Source organism: Coffea eugenioides, chromosome 5 (genome assembly GCF_003713205.1).
Source record: "Coffea eugenioides isolate CCC68of chromosome 5, Ceug_1.0, whole genome shotgun sequence".
Lineage (NCBI taxonomy): Eukaryota > Viridiplantae > Streptophyta > Magnoliopsida > Gentianales > Rubiaceae > Coffea > Coffea eugenioides.
The window spans coordinates 33823284-33839302 of NC_040039.1; the positions used below are offsets into that span (position 1 = coordinate 33823284).

The 16019-nt window shown below is 35.5% G+C and overlaps 1 protein-coding gene and 1 long non-coding RNA gene across 2 annotated transcripts; both read right to left on the reverse strand.

The window, feature by feature from the left end:
• Positions 1-3102: 3102 nt before the first annotated feature.
• LOC113771422 (protein ULTRAPETALA 1-like) lies at positions 3103-6866 on the reverse strand. The gene is made up of 3 exons (XM_027316002.1): positions 6629-6866; positions 4982-5303; positions 3103-3277 (listed from the first exon to the last, which is right to left on the reverse strand). The coding sequence occupies exons 1-3, from the start codon at positions 6864-6866 to the stop codon at positions 3103-3105; spliced, it is 735 nt and encodes a 244-aa protein (XP_027171803.1).
• Positions 6867-13198: 6332 nt separating this feature from the next.
• Positions 13199-13954, reverse strand: LOC113769922. Its single transcript, XR_003468352.1, has 3 exons — positions 13863-13954; positions 13694-13735; positions 13199-13334 (listed from the first exon to the last, which is right to left on the reverse strand). It is a non-coding gene; the product is annotated as an uncharacterized LOC113769922 (long non-coding RNA).
• Between the last annotated feature and the right edge of the window lie 2065 nt (positions 13955-16019).

Genomic DNA, 16019 nt, shown 5'->3' on the forward strand with positions numbered 1-16019 from the left:
TGAATCAACTCATTTATATCCATTTAATAAATGATAATATATATGTCCAATTACCCATTTATAACTCACTTGAAATTCTACTTATTCTTTTCATTCTTTGCACATTTTTTTGACAAGAAGTAATCATATTTTATTGTTATTAAATTGTTAGAAAATCAAATTTATTTGCTTAACATTCACTAAAAATTAAGTTAAATGCATAATTTTTTCTAAATAGGTGAATTGAATCAATATACTACCCACTAATTAAATGGATTTAATTGGATATCTATTTAGATCCATTCAAAATTTATTGCATACCCAAATTTACTTATTATGGCCAGATTTGGGCGAATTAACACAATTAAGCTGTGGCTGACACTTCTGGTTAAAACCGACAATGAATGAGAGCATAATTGTCAGACTATTCAGCTGCCGAATAGAATCATTCCCACAAATTTGTAATGCGAAGAATTCACTTGTAAAAAGAGCAGCTATCAAGATCAAATTCTATAGTTCCTTCAGCTCTAAGATACCACCATAAGTATACAATTCAGTTCTAGTAGAAATTTTTCTGCAGGGTAGCTAGGAGAAAGTAGATGTTAATGAGCAATTACAATTTTTCGTTCGATTCCATAGACAATGCTAGACTCAGCAAAATGGAAAATTAGATATATTCATATCTATTCATTAAAGGAGTGTAAATGGATTGATGCAAATATATCCAAATCCAATTATATATATGTATGTGTATGTGCGTGCATGTGTATGCGGGTGCGAAAAGCGTCCAATCCTCACGAGCTCTCAAACCTATGACTCTAACCCATCTCGTTTAAAAGTAAGTACCAATTGAGAAAGGGCGGACTGCTGGATAATCAGGACACATGCTGAAGCTCGAGTCGCCGTTCACCAATTGGATTGACTACACCAGGTCAACAGGCCTCCCTCCCCATAAACGTCGGAGATCAAGCAGCTCCAGCAAACTTGTCTGAGACAATGCATCATTATGAACCACAGTAACTTGCATCTTTTACTGGCAAACGGGACACATACCAAAGCTTTAGACATGGTAAGCATAACGTGGATGTAGAAAACCAAATCGTAGGGGTCGTGGTCAATTTGGTGGTGGAAGGAGCAGGAAACAACATGGCTAAGTTCAGTTCGTTGATTGATTTCGCGGCTTTGTTAATTGGCTTAGTTGCGTGTGCTGCAGTTGCTACTTGGTTATTAAAGTGTCAGCTTGGAACATAGTCTTGCTATGGCCGAATGATGGCGTCCTCTGTGTTGTTTGTAGTGCAATACGTACCAACTTGAGAATTCATCAGTACTTTAATGACTCTCTAGCTGTGGACTTCCTACCCTTGTGAATACTTGTACAAGCAATAACAGACTGAATTTGAATTATCTTTTCACAAATGAATTGCATTATATAATTTCGAAAAGAAAGGTTTTTTTTTTTTTTTGGTTAGAGCCTTGGGGGGAGGGGAGGTCGAAACAGAAAACATTGCTAATATTAAGCGAAGTACAAATTGGCCATTGGTAGAAGTACAAACTATTGACTCATATTAAGCGAAGCGCTCACATGATTGCCAAATGTCACATTGGATAAGTTCATCATCATCTATGAGATTCGAAGAGCATGTAATGGTCTGGCTTTCAGTACATAACAAATTCGTCCACCATGGGATGCTTTGACAATTCTTAGATTTCAAAATATTTTACATGAAATGTTTAAGTATGTCTCCTTCTTATATTATATGTAAATGGGAAGCTCACTTTGATTGCCTGCAAAGTGCAAACCACAAAGAGTTCATTAACAAAAATGTAGCTCGACTGAATGTGGAAAGGAATTTGAAATTCTAGTTAATTCACAATTGGTTTGTGTTCTGCAGGATCTGATATGGTTTTGCTTGTTAAGCAAAAGCCTTTCAAAACTGAAAATCCTTGTCTGGAATTGAGATACTCGGTACTCACTAGGAATGAAGGCAACAAAAACCTTTCAAGTGCCTTCCGTGGAGATACCCAAACCGGGTTTACTTCAAGTTAGAACAACAAGAAATAGAACTTGTTTTTTGTTGTAAACAGAAATGGAGAAATTTAGTGAACTATTTGCTGGTGAGAGATCATAACGTTGTTTAAATTCTTAAGTACCCCCCATATAAGCAGAGGAACTCACTGAAGAAAGAACAAGATATATTCTATGTCAATTTGAAGTACAAGTAGATTGGAGCCAGTAGCCTTACAAGGCTTTTCCTTGGCCAACAGCAACAGCAAAATATTGCAGATGAAGCAATAGATTAAGCCTTCAATTAGGCATGCCTGGTGCCTTGAGCTAGCATTACATATCATGCTTCAGCAATTTATCACTCTAGTGCTTGAAGTCTAGCTTTTACAGTGGTCATAAACAGCTGGGAAGAGGGTAGTTTTAAACATAAAATAACATGATGAAATGCAAACAAGAAATAAATAATCAATTTTCCTCTTAATTATAGTATGGTGAGCAACGGAGTTATTTTACGCAACGGATCTTCTGTCTCACACCCTGTGCCACTCTCTATCCCACTTTTTATTATATTGCTATTTCTCCTTCATAAACATCATGTTTTAATTCTTTTTTGTTTCCTTAAGATCCAATAACTATTAATTAAGTAAAAAATAAATACAACAGCTTCAAAAAAGTAATATATAATAGAAAATTAAAAAATACAGCAGAAAATTCAAATTTTTTATGAATTTTCTGCTGTATTTTTTAATTTTCTATTATATATTACTTTTTTGAAGCTGTTGTATTTATTTTTTACTTAATTAATAGTTATTGAATCTTAAGAAAACAAAAAAGAATTAAAACATGATGTTTATCTAAGAGAAATAGCAATATAATAAAAAGTGGGACAGAGAGTGGCACAGGGTGTAGGACAGAAGATCCGTTGCGGTTATTTTATAATACTTTAAAACACAGCAACATGTGCTGAAGACTGAAATTTAAATTTGATCTAAGAGAATGTCAGAGAGCTTTCTGGGAATATCAGCTTAGGTTTAATTAAGAAATGATGGGTAGAACATCTACCAAACAAAAGGGAAATGAAAGCATTTGAGAAGGGATGTATTGGTGATATTGCTAACTTAAGCTTCTGCATTCCTAGTGAAATCAGAGCAAGTCTGGCAGCTGCAGTCTGAGAACCTACAGATTTCACAACCGAAACAGACACAAGAGGTGCAACCCTTGCATGTTGAAGATTGGGAACAGCCCCTGTAGATCCTGCGACTTGCTCTTTCTTCGTCATCGTCACAGTTAACCCTGGGATATAGGTTACGAACACAAGTATGCACATTGATTAGCATTCATAACACCAACAAAAAAAAAAAAAAATGCACATAAACATCAATATGCATCAGGTACACAAGCATAAATGTTTTCCATTTAACTACTTGAAAATCGGTTTATGAGAACTTTGTTAAGATCTTTTTAACCTACACTTAGATCATCAGAAATAAACACATTTATATCTACATCACCAGTATATATATCCTATCAGAGTCCTATACATATGTTCAAGTGTAATTGCTCCATCATGAACGGTTAAAGAGAGGCAAGGGTTACATCTAATGAAGCCCCAATACGTCCCCATAATATCTCTGCCCACTTTTTCTTTTTTTTTTTTTCGAAACGATAAGTGATTTTATAGATGAACAAAACATTTACAATTTCAAGTAAAGACTTGAGGGAACTACACAGTCAGTGCTAACTATCACTGAGGAATCCAGAATTCCTGGTCAACAAAAAAATCTGCCCACTTTTTCTTGGAAGGTCAACTAAAAAGAGGACTTTTAGATCTCAAATTTGGACAGCGCCATGCCTATATTGGATACATCATCGTAAAAAATTTGTCATACATGCAATCATGAAAAATCAGAAAACGAAACTAAAATGACACATATTTTTTCACAAGAGAATGAACAGAGAGCATTAAAGTTGAGAGAACATTAATTCACAATTAGATGCGACAGCTGTCTGTGGGCAGGCAAATTTCATAGTCAAAAGAAAAATCCAGTAATTAATTTAGTTTAGAAGCATTTCCAAACTACACTGATTTTTTAGTGGGATATAAAAACATTTAGCATCCAAACTAGGTGAAAAAGCTTCAAAGGTACGAGTTAACCTCCAAAAGGGCTACGCCCCAACCAGCAAATATTTGTTTCCTTGACCACATTTAATATGTGAGGTTATCACATTTTCACCTTCCTGATTCATAACTCATTCAATTTGGCCAATCTATGGATATAATCCTCAAATACAAAATCTCAGTTAGCCCCAAAGAAAACATACAAGCTTATACCATGTTGGCCTTTCAGGGAGTTACCCATTTTTCCTAAAAGGAAAACCAGAAGCTAGGAGTAAAACAGCATCAGTTCCTGTCCTTTTCGACCAAGATTCATCCAGTCTTTAAAAAGAGATAAAAGTTAATCGAATCACAAGCTAGATGTTAGTTTCTATGTGTTAGCATCTCAACTATGTGATTGTCCACATAGCATCTTTAAATTTCCCTTAATAAATCCCAGTCTTCCCAATATTCGCATATAAACACTCTATGAACAACTTAGCCGCTAGACCAAAGAGTTCAACCACAAAAACACACAGGTCTATGGTCATGAACTAATATGCATCACCCATAGTCTCGCTATTTCTAGGTGATGATAGATGTGAAAAGGTGCATTGTATTTATACTAAGTGGACGGAAATGGAAGAAACATGCTACTCATTGGTTAATTTTTAGCACTACAAAAACAAAGACAAGTTGAAAGATTTTCAACACTGAATAATATTTACTTTCTGAAAAATGCCGTAAGAATTGAGCCATGCTTTTTCCTACTAAATAATGGCAACAATAGATGGATAGAGGAGAGGATGAGGAGGGCGGTAGAACCAGGTTTGACAAGTGCTCTTTAACTAAAAATTGATGCAAGTATTAGAGCTACAGATCTATAATTGTGTCGAGCATACTCATCATGAGGCATGTCAGAGCATTTCCAATTTAAATCTGCCAAAGCATCATGGTAACTGCGGCATTCCTCTCTGTTGCGGAGACGGAACCTGCGCTCTTTATTGCATTCTCTGCATCTAACAAACTCGTCACGATGGACTTTCACATTGCGTGATCTGCTTGAACCATTACCACTTTTTGATGCTTGATTGTAATATTTGAGCAATGCTGTCTTGTACAAGGGCATTTTGTACCCATCAACAATAACCCAGATATTATTCTTCCATTTCCTAGATGTTTCTCTTCCAGAATGTTGCTCAAATGCAGCTGGTGTCAGCTTGTCTAATAACAAGATGCAGATACTATTAGAAGGCAATAGTAAACTATAACTATAACCAAAAGTGACTGAAAGCAAAAGTAAACCACAGCTATAACCAAAAGTGTACCACCAAAAGTGAAGACAACAAAAATGACATAATGGAGAACATAAACCATAGCTATAACAGATATTATCAGCAGGCAAAGGAGTATATTTAAATGCATACCAAAAACTATAGAATCAACAATAGCTACTGATGGAAAAGTTAAAGAATGAGAAGCATATATGACATAACTGCACTGAATGACTGAATTTAAGCTGTATAACCATGAAACAATTTGAGGCAGCCATTTTAATTATTACAGCAGACAGTTCTCGCTACCAGTTTTTTTTTTTTCATTTTGAGTAAAAGCAGGTAGTCAAATTTATCCAAATAGAATTACTTGAGATGGCTAAATGAAATGCAAGTCTAATTACGAATCAGTAAACTTCAAAAGATGGCCATTCCAAGCCACAGTTCCAAGAACAAGACTCTTAACATGTAGAAGAATATACTGTCAGAAAACCTGATCAAGCGTACACAAAGTACAAAATGCAATGTGCAGCAACATGTTATACATCAGGAGGACAAGTCCGCAAAACTTCAATTAGAGAAGATGCATACTTAGTAATACAAATGCATAGATTATATAGTACACAGACAGTAATCTAAGACCTAACAAAAGCTTTATAAGAACACAACAAACCATGACATAGCCATAAATGTGAAAAGAGCCAATCGTGAACAAAAGTTAAGTAAATCCCCTCGCACTAAAAATATACATGAACATTCCACCACAAGATTGTTCCGACCACAAGACCAGAACTCTGCCTCAAAAAAATCTAAAATTGACACGAAAAATAGCTCAAATGCAACCATTATCACGTAAACAAATACAGTATAGCTTGGTTCCTTACCTTCAACATAGTTCTCAGTGTAACATTCATCCTAACAAACAACAAAAATTACAATCCTTCAGTTCAAACTTGAACAGACGAATACCACCGCAGAAGGGACTCAAAGGAGTCTGATACTGAACTAAGATAACTGATCAAAACTCAAACCCTCCCAGACAAATTAACATTCATACCATCTACAAAATCCCACTAAAACCATCCATTTTATTGTGTCATACAGTAAATAAAACAGATCCCCTTATAAAATTTACGCACAAAATAACCTATATTGCATGCATTCAACAAAATCCCATATCCCATACGGGATCAAGATATAAACTCCTATGCTGTACATAAGAGTACATATCCAAGAGTTCCAAGGAAGGATGGAGGATGGATTGAAGGGATAGACCTTCCTTACAACCAGGGAAGCATTCACAGCTGATTTCAAGAAAACCAGAAGAGAAAACCCGAAGTCGACCTGCGGCATCCCCATATCGATGGCTGGTGCAGCCACACGACACCTCTATGTAGTCATCGTCATCGCTACCACCACCGCCGCAGCCCCATTTCAACCCGTAAATGTCCCTCACCTCTTCTTCACTAAACAACGTCATCTTCATCGTATTAGCAGTATCAGTATCCTCCATTTCCAAGGACTTTTATCAAGAATCCCAAGTTCCGTTACACAAAAAACAAGCAAGAAAAAACAGGGCTTTGGATCAGAAAATTCAGGGCGAAACGGTGAGAAAACAACAAAAAAGAAGGTAAAAAACAAATCGATTTCCAACCAGTTGCGTCATACATGAGTATATATTAAATAAACATGAATACTTTTGTTGCGATGGATTCCAATGGGGAGGAGAAGGGGTTATGGGGTGAGGAGCTCTTGGGGTTTTGGGAAAATCTGCTCAAAGAGCACACATCTCCAAAGAAGAATACGTCCGAGAGATCTGATGAAGGGGAGAGAGCGTTGAAAAGGAGAGTGTGTGTGTGATGTATGTGCGCCGCTGTATAGACAGATACTAGTAGTAATAGCTAAACTGTGATTTTCTGTGTGTTAGGTGTGTGAGAGAGAATTGGGATTTCCTTTCTTTTCCCGCTTTTTTTATAGTGGGTTTTATTTCTTTTTTTTTTTTTTCCCTCTCTTAGGCAAGTAGGATACATGATTATGTGCGTATATATTCCTTCCGAAATGGATGGGTGGATAAGAGCTAGAGAAAAGGGAAATGAATATTGAGTAGTGAATGAGCTGTACATAACTTGTAAAAATTAGATTTTTCACAGTTTTCTTTATTCATTTTGTGGGATTTCGGCGTCCCACGCGGGGAATGCAGGGGTGGGGTTGTGTGGGATTGGATTGCAAGATAGAGAGGTGTTTCATGTTTGCATTAACGGCCAGTTTTCTCGTTTTCTTGATGGAGCAGAGTTTTTGGTTTTGGAGGAGAAAAGATTTGCTTGGAGAACCAGTAAAAGTTGCAGTCTTGCATGACGACCAGGGATGAGAAGGGTTGGGGACTTTGTGGGAGCGGAAGGTATGCGGAAGGGCGGAAATCCAGTGAGTTTCAGGGTTTTTTATTTTTGGGGCTTGGTTGGGCCGGGGGGAGGGACGAGGGTTTTTGAGAATTGTACTTTCAGTTTTTGAATTTTGAAGTGTGGTATTGTAGTATTTTTGCTGTGTATTTGGGTGGAGTTAAACTCTTAAAAGGCATTGTATACAGGATGGCAATAACACAAGTTGTCACAAAAAATTAATATTGTCACGAAGTGTTGTAGCGTGTAATAGTCAATTATTCAAGGTTTTTTGAGTTGTCCATGATCTCGATATTTCTATAAACACAGTCTAACTTATATTTTTATCCAGCATGATGAATTTGAGCATAACAAAACAGACATGCAGCAGTAATTCTCACAGAGACCAAAGTGTTGATTGCGATGTGGTGGCGTCTCATCTTTCCAGCAGATTGAGCCGACTATGGTTTAGAGCTGATGATATTGGCTAAAATGTTAATGAATATATAATCTAGTGTATGATGCGTAGATTTGGTCTTTATATGTCTACTCTGATTTAGTGGCCTTTCTTTGCACCCTGTCCACTTCTTGTCGAAATCTTTCCACTTCTTGATTCTTTCTTGTTTCTGATCTCCTGTGCACTACACTTAGCCTTCTCTCTTAAGAGCCTCCATGTCTACTGCCTAGTCACGGGCTCGAGAAAACTTTGGTAATATTATGTGGCGCTTAACTTTTATTGGTATAGCAGAAAAGTGAGACCACATTTGCATGATTTAATCGTACAGATTAAGGCTTAGACATGTATTTGTAATGTATGCGATATTTTCTCCCACCGGTCAAGTGAACACCTCAGGAGTCAGGACAGCCGTCCCTTTGTTTAACTAATGTTCATTCATGTGTTTCTTCCTCAGGGGAAGGGTCAAATTGCTTTACTTTTGCTTGCATCTTTTAATCATTATCCCAGTACGTGCGCCGCCATAATGCAAGGCCACGAACCAAACTATCCTACTTCCGAACTAGATACCTAATCTTTAACAAGAATTCCTTAATCAAAGAATATCCCAGAAGAATTTACAATTGGCTCTTGGATTCTGAGCAACATGTTTCTAGGCTTCAATGCTGTCCTGCTTTGTGAAAAATCCAGACTTTGTGGTGTTTGTGAATGTGACAAGAGTCCATAGTGATAGAATAGGCTGGTGGTTTTCGAAGTTGAAGTTGTCTAAAGGGTGATTTTATTTTTATTTTTATTTAATTTGGCTTGAGTTGTGGGCTCTATGAAATAACCTTTCTCCCATCATGATGGTCAACTTGCAACACGTACATGTATACAGATTATCATAACAGATTTCACACTGTAGTTGATACTATATGACAAGATCTATATTATATTCTTAGTTTTGTGCTTGTAAATTAGTATATGATCCCTGCCAGATGAAAATAATGAATGAAGTACGGTTTGATCATTAATGTTCACACATGTGTAGATTACTCAGAAGAAGCATATTTATCTTCTGGTTACTCAATCTGGAACATTAATTGTAGAGTAGATGCTGAAGTGAAAGTGCAGAAGTATTATCAAAGTTAATGAAATATAAACCATATGTCTCTTGATTTAATACAGTTTCAAACTTCAAAACCAGCATAGTTCAATAAATTTGGATGGCTTTGTAATAGTGACAGGCGCAAGATGTCCAACTCCATGCTTGCAAGACATTTAAAGCCCTGGAAAATATTACTACTGCTTTTGGCTGAATGATAGTTTGAAAAAAAAAAAAGAAAAAGATAAAAGATAGAGAGAAAATTACATTTACAAGCAAAGCAAGCTATTTATGTTTTCAATAAGTAACTAATTAAAAGGCTAATATCGCTAGAATTTTGATACATTTATTGTAGGAATGTAGTCACAACAATTAAGTGATAAGATTCCAGTCACATCACGATATCTATTTTCCTTTCAATTGTCGAGAATTCAAATTGTTCCGACAAGAGATTGTCTTGTTATTGAAAACTTTCTTAATTTCTTTGATTCATTCCGTGTCACGAAAACTATTTTTGGCTAGATATGTCCCATCTTTAAATTCTTAAAAAAAAAAGACATATTCCTTAATTTACAATAAATTCTAGTCATGCATGAAAATATTATCGGCTGCATTGTGGAAACACATTGGAAAAATCCTGGGTTGACTTACCAATTTCGACATTTAAATTTATATAGGGAATCCAAAATGGAAAATTTTCTATAGATTTCGTAATAGTGAACTGTCTTCCATCGCCATGCATTTCGTTTCAAATCATTTTTTTAGTTGATTTGGGCTGGCTTAACGACTCAGCAATGTCACGAGCCATGACAAAGCCAGACTAATAATGCATCCAGTTCTACTCTACGAGCACAACTTCCATGGATTTGCGCGATAAATTTTGCTGTGATAATCTAAAATGGATAAGACAGGCAGCGGTCAATAAGTTTGTTTTTGCAAAATTGCATCACTCTTCCTCTGTCCAATCCAGATACACTTATTGATTTTGACAGTTGCAAAGTCTGGAAAGGAAAAAATTGAGATGTTTTAGTGAAGTTGAGAAAATTGCATAGATGTGGGAATCTAGTATTCAAGATGAAAGAAAATATGAAGATGAACAAATTAGCAATTTGCCATTTGATATGTTGCACAAATAATCAACAGAAAAGTAAATTATGATATTTAATTACATTTCATGAAAGACCAATGAAAGTATACTATGTACTGGGAATCATTGGATAGCAATATCAAAAGAGAAACCACATTATTCCTTTATTTTGCCCCAGAAAGGACCAATAAATGGCTCTAGTCCGTCGTCTCTAGATTACAGTAGTATTATTTTAAAGAACTTTAATAAAAATAAATTACTAGACGTCTTAATAAAGAAATAAGGAAAGAAGAGTCAATTATAATTATTGTTTGGGTGCTCTTATCAATTGGTGTTGGTAATTATTTCATCAATTTCAAGCAATTGAGTATAGCACTCAATTATAGTACGTGAAGAATTGTTGCAGAGGTGGCGTAGCTGACCAGAGATTGGCCTATGTCAGACGCAGTGACGACATGGCAATTCATCAGCATGATGACTTGTTAATTCTGAGCCTAATAAGGGGCTGCATTAGTTGAAAACAAGACTTTGCTCTTCCAGATATATCTTTTGAATATGAGCATTAGATAATTAAGATTTATGATAGTCTCCCCCTCCTTGCATGTAAAATGCTTGACACAGCTATGAGAATGAGTGCCTCTGAAACAAGTAGGCTAACAATAAGATTTCACATCTAACTAAAGACAACCTATTCTTCACATATTGTTACACCAAAATATTTGTCTATGCATCGATTTAAGATAGCAGCGATCTGCGTCAACAACTGCTGCATTTTGTAAAAGTATTTCAATCAACTTGTATCCAAGAAACTCGACATTTTGTAGTTCTACAGGTGCTGTTAGATGTCCATCCCGAATGGCCTGCAAATTCCTGGAGTTGGCTTCCAAGTAATTTCTCGTGAAAGAAAATATAATTCCTCCAACAAATCTTCTCATGGGGTCTCTGGACTCCCCATTTTTACGCAAACAATGTGTGACCTTACCTCCAATCACTGAAGTATCATCATCTAACATGTCAAGGAGGCCATAATCCTTAGTTTCTATTCTGTCCGGTCCTGCCATGCTGTATTAACTGCTGCAAATGCAATGTGTTTGAAAAATGTTACGTGCAGTTTTTCAATTATCATAAGATATGTTTCCAGTTCTAGCTGAAAGAAACTCAAAAATGGAACAGGCAGTAGGTTAAACCAAGCCCAGATGATCATTGCATTCCAGTTGTAACATAATGTTGTCATTGTCCATTCTCATGTGTAGGTGATTTAGGCAGACATTCTAAGGTCCCCAATATCCAAACTGTAGTAGAAATGTTATTGCTACTGTAATAATCGCGTATTAGAAGCCAACACAAAAACTCGTGAATGTGAAGAGTGAATAGGGGAAAAAGGGGTGATAAGTAAGATGCATTAGTTTTTTATATCAACCATAGGACCGAAAATTTCAGAGCAACGACGATAAAGCCATGAGAAGCAATATGTTGCACAAGCTGAGATTAGAAAGAGTAGTGGAGAAGATAGCCATGAATGAACAAGTGACGAGTGCAAGGTATACATACAAAATTAAATTTAGTTCACACTCAAATTTTACATTTATAAGTTTTTAAATACTCCACATACGATTTTCTGTAAGTATATAAGTCATAATTGAATATAGAGTAATAAGGGTCGAAGGAAGTACCTTAAAGTAAATTGACCATGAGAAAGTACCTTAAAGTAAAAGCCTTTAACACTTACTAAGTCATTCAAGCCAAGTGTGTTTCTCATTTAGGTTTCTTAAGAATGTCCAACATGACAGTACCATGTGCTTTGAATGAAAGTCTTATGTACTTTATTCAGTAATGGACAAAGTCAAAAGGAACATGTGGGGCTTCCAGCGGATCCAAATAAAGAAATTGTGGTAATCAGGTATGAGCACCTTGATTACTAACTCAAATTATTACCCAGATAGCATTTTGAATATCCTATGTTTTTTTTCGACGAATCTATTTACTGAAAATGTTCATCTTTTATTTCAGATAAACCCTGATAAATTCATCTTCTTCATACAAAAGCAATGGCAAGACAAAAAGAAAAAATTCAAAGGATTTGAGAGCTGAGAGACAGAAATCAAAAGAACGATGTCATTATTAGCCAAAAAAGAAAAAATAAAAAAAAAGCTTCAAAAGTATATATCCCTAGAGAACATAAAGAATGAAAGTAGGTGTTGTCATTTTTCTTCATGCAAGGAAAATAACATAAAAAAGCAAAATCAGATGAACAAAAAATTGGTGACACAACAATACTTTCCTGAGATGCAAAAGATTTAACAAACAAAAGTCTTATTAATTGAAAAAAAGAAAAAAAGAAACCATGGGTCATTAAATCTAATAAACATAATCCACTAGTTGAAGAATGAGGGATAAATTACAAAAGGGACCATAACTCTCAACTTCGGGCTAAATCTACCTCAATAGTACCTCAAACATAAGCCAAATATTCAAAAAAAAAAGAAAGGACAAAACGAACTTATTAACTTGACATTGAAATGTACCAAAACACAATTAAGTACAAGAGAAAGCAACAGACCTTCAACGAGATTTGTGCTGATGGCAATTCTAAAGGACATAAAAATCAGGATTGTCATCAAATACCCTCTCTTGCAACAAAAATTGGAAAAAAACTGTTTATCATTTATAATCAAAACATTTGAAGATGAGGGCGTAAAAAATACTCAAAATAAGACTCACCTGAATAAAATTTTTACAAGCTCCAAAAACGTACCGCCATTCTTTAATAATCAACAGAAACTTAATCATTTTCTCATAATCAACAGTAACTTAATCGACAGTGATATCTACTAATTGTTAGTATACAAGCACATCTATTTGACTAAGATATTTTTCTAAATAAAGTGTAACAGATTACCTGTCCAAAGCTGAACTATGCTAAAAGTCCAAAGCTTAGACTCACCGGCACTAAACGAACCATTAGCCCTATAAATTTCACCCTGAAATGTGAACAACAATAAATAGGAGGAAAAATAAATTGTTTATATGCAAAATGGAAACAAATGAGAAAAAAAGAAGGTTATAAAATGTTACACAAAAATAATCACCAAGTTTTTAACCAAAGATATTGTGCTAAAATTTGAATAGACTATGAATCCAAAACAACCAAAAAATACACCAAACAATTTTCCCATACATAATAGAAAATTACATAAGTTAGTATAGGTGTCGTAGAAGGTCAGAAAAAAAGGACAAATAAGTATCACGAGAACTATTAAAAATGCATGTAAAAAATAAAAAATAATAGTGAAAACCCGAGATCTGGAAGAATGAAACTCAAAGAAGCAAAATGACATACAATTTTTCTTGGTAATGATCTTCTCTTGACAGCCTCTGTCTCCTAAGAAAGCATGAACAGAAAATCAGGCATAGTATACGTGAAATTTTAGATGGTAACTAAGAGAAAACGTTGAGGAAAAAAATCAAGAAATATTGAAAGGAAATAAATCTAAGAGGCAATAAAGAACCTGAAGTCTGGAGTTAGATTCTTCAAACGTCCTTGTTTTTGGATTCAATTCTTTCAACCGTACTCTTTGTTCGGGAGAGCGAGGAGGGATTGGCAGAGTCTCAAGGTTTTCAGCTTCTTCAAGTTTGCCTGCAATTTCAAGGTAAAAATAGATCATACTTCATATGATTTTGTAATTTTTGGAGTTGTTTTCTTACTTTATCATGTTATAATAGCTTTACGTGCCATGGAAATCTTAATTCGATTACCATCCATTCACCAGCACTCAAAAATCATTCTTCTTGTAGTAGTGAAAACTAAACGAAAATATATAACACACTTTTGTCTATTGGCAAAATCTTGCAGTTGTCAGCTTCTTCAAGATTTACTTTTCCTAAAAATTTTGCTTCTCGATCTTAATTTTGTAATTTTTTAAAAGTTGTTTCTTATTGTCATCGTGTCAAATTTAACTTTATGAGGCACAAAGATCTTCATCACTTCTTTTTTCTTTCAACTAGAGGTGCTCTTTTTACGCTTTCACATGATTGACATTTTACACAGGTGCAGGGTAGGGAAAGGGAGGGAGGGGGAAAGAGGAAGGGGGAAGGGAGAGGAGGAAGAAGGAGTGGGTGGGGGAGTGGTGATGGAGAGAGGGAGGTTGGCTGTGGAAGGTGGAGAGTGGTGGTTGCAAGAGGTGGGGGTGATGGTGAAGGAAGAAAGGGGGTGGTATTTTATTTTTATTTATTTATTTTGTGTGTAGATAAAGAAGAGTTGTATTTGGGAGTTTTTGGATTGTTTTATGGGGAGCTTTTGAGTTAATGTCACTGTAGCCTACAGTTGCAGTAGGGATAAAAATTTGGGTTAATCGCACTTTATCCCCTTTAAGTATAGGCCGTTTCTCACTTTACCCCCCAACGTTTGTTTTTCCTCAGTTTACCCCCTCCGTTAGCAATTGTACCGTTAAAAACTTCAAGATTTCGAAATTGCCATACGAAAAGGGCCGTTGGTTTTAGCTGACCAAAATGCCCCTCAATGGTGTCTGATGCTTTTAGCCTACTTTTTCCCTCAAAGAGCCGTTGGTTGGTTTTAGCTGTTGGTTGGGTTCTATAAAAGGTGGTATTTTGCAGCCAATTTTTCTCATACATTTTAGCAAATTCCAAAGTTCCTAAAATTTCTCTTTGTCAACCAAAAGCATCATAAAATGTCACAAAGTGCTTCAAATAATGTTGAAAGATCACCCCAAAAAATGTGTGGATGTGGTAAAGAAGCACCATTGTGCACCTCTTGGACACTTGAAAATCCAGGAAGAAGATTTTACGGCTGCTCAAATTACAATGTAAGAATTTTTCATTAATAATTTGTTAATATTGTCTTTAATTTGGCTAAGTTAGAAAGAGTTTAAACAACTTTTTTTTTTTTATTTAGAATCGACGTGCATGTGGGCACTTTTCATGGGTAGATCCTGAAGTTTGTAGCAAAACAAAAGAAGTAAGTGCAATGCTGCAATCTAGACTGGTGGAGCAAAAGGAGAAACTAATGTACTTGCAAAGGGAGCATGAAAAATTGAAAAGCAGATATGAAGCCTTAGAAACAGGGATGTTGCTGCGATATGTTTATTAGTCAAAGAAGAGGTGTGGAAAGGTGGGGGAATAGGAGGTGTAAGTGATTGTGGCCACAAACGGTAGGGAAAATGTGTTGGATGGGCACGTGTAAAGGTCTTTTGTGACCTAGAACCCAAAGACCTGTTGGGCGTTGCAGTTAAGCAGAAAGGGGATAGGAAAAGTTGAGGGGATTGCAACCGTAAATGTGAAATGTGGGGCTCTTTTATTCAACAACGGGTTTATTTTTATGTTATCCGATAAATAAATTAGAATTTAAGGAAAATGGGCACTGTGTGAGTATAATGAACGAAAGTCATAAAGAACTGGTATTTTATTCAACAACGGGTTTAAATTTATTTTTAACCAACAAGTAAATTTCTATTTAAGGCACCTTGGGTACTGTGTGAGTATAATGGACGAAAGGCATAAAGAGCTGGTCTTTTATTCAATAACGGGTTTATTTTTATTTTATCCGATAAATAAATTTCTATTTAAGGCACCTTGGGTACTATGTTATTGTAATGGAGGAAAGCCATAAAAAACTTATTTTTTATTCAACAACGAGTTAAGTTTTATTA

What these genes read in the sequence shown, in the direction of transcription:
- LOC113771422 (XM_027316002.1), bottom strand. Translation starts at nt 6,866, where the DNA reads ATGGAGGATACTGATACTGCTAATACGATGAAGATGACGTTGTTTAGT. An exon ending in CTTCCCTGGTTGTAAGGAAG is followed by an intron (nt 5,304 to 6,628) that starts GTCTATCCCTTC and finishes TCTTGTTATTAG; the next exon opens with ACAAGCTGACACCAGCTGCA. An exon ending in TCTGACATGCCTCATGATGA is followed by an intron (nt 3,278 to 4,981) that starts GTATGCTCGACA and finishes CCTATATCCCAG; the next exon opens with GGTTAACTGTGACGATGACG.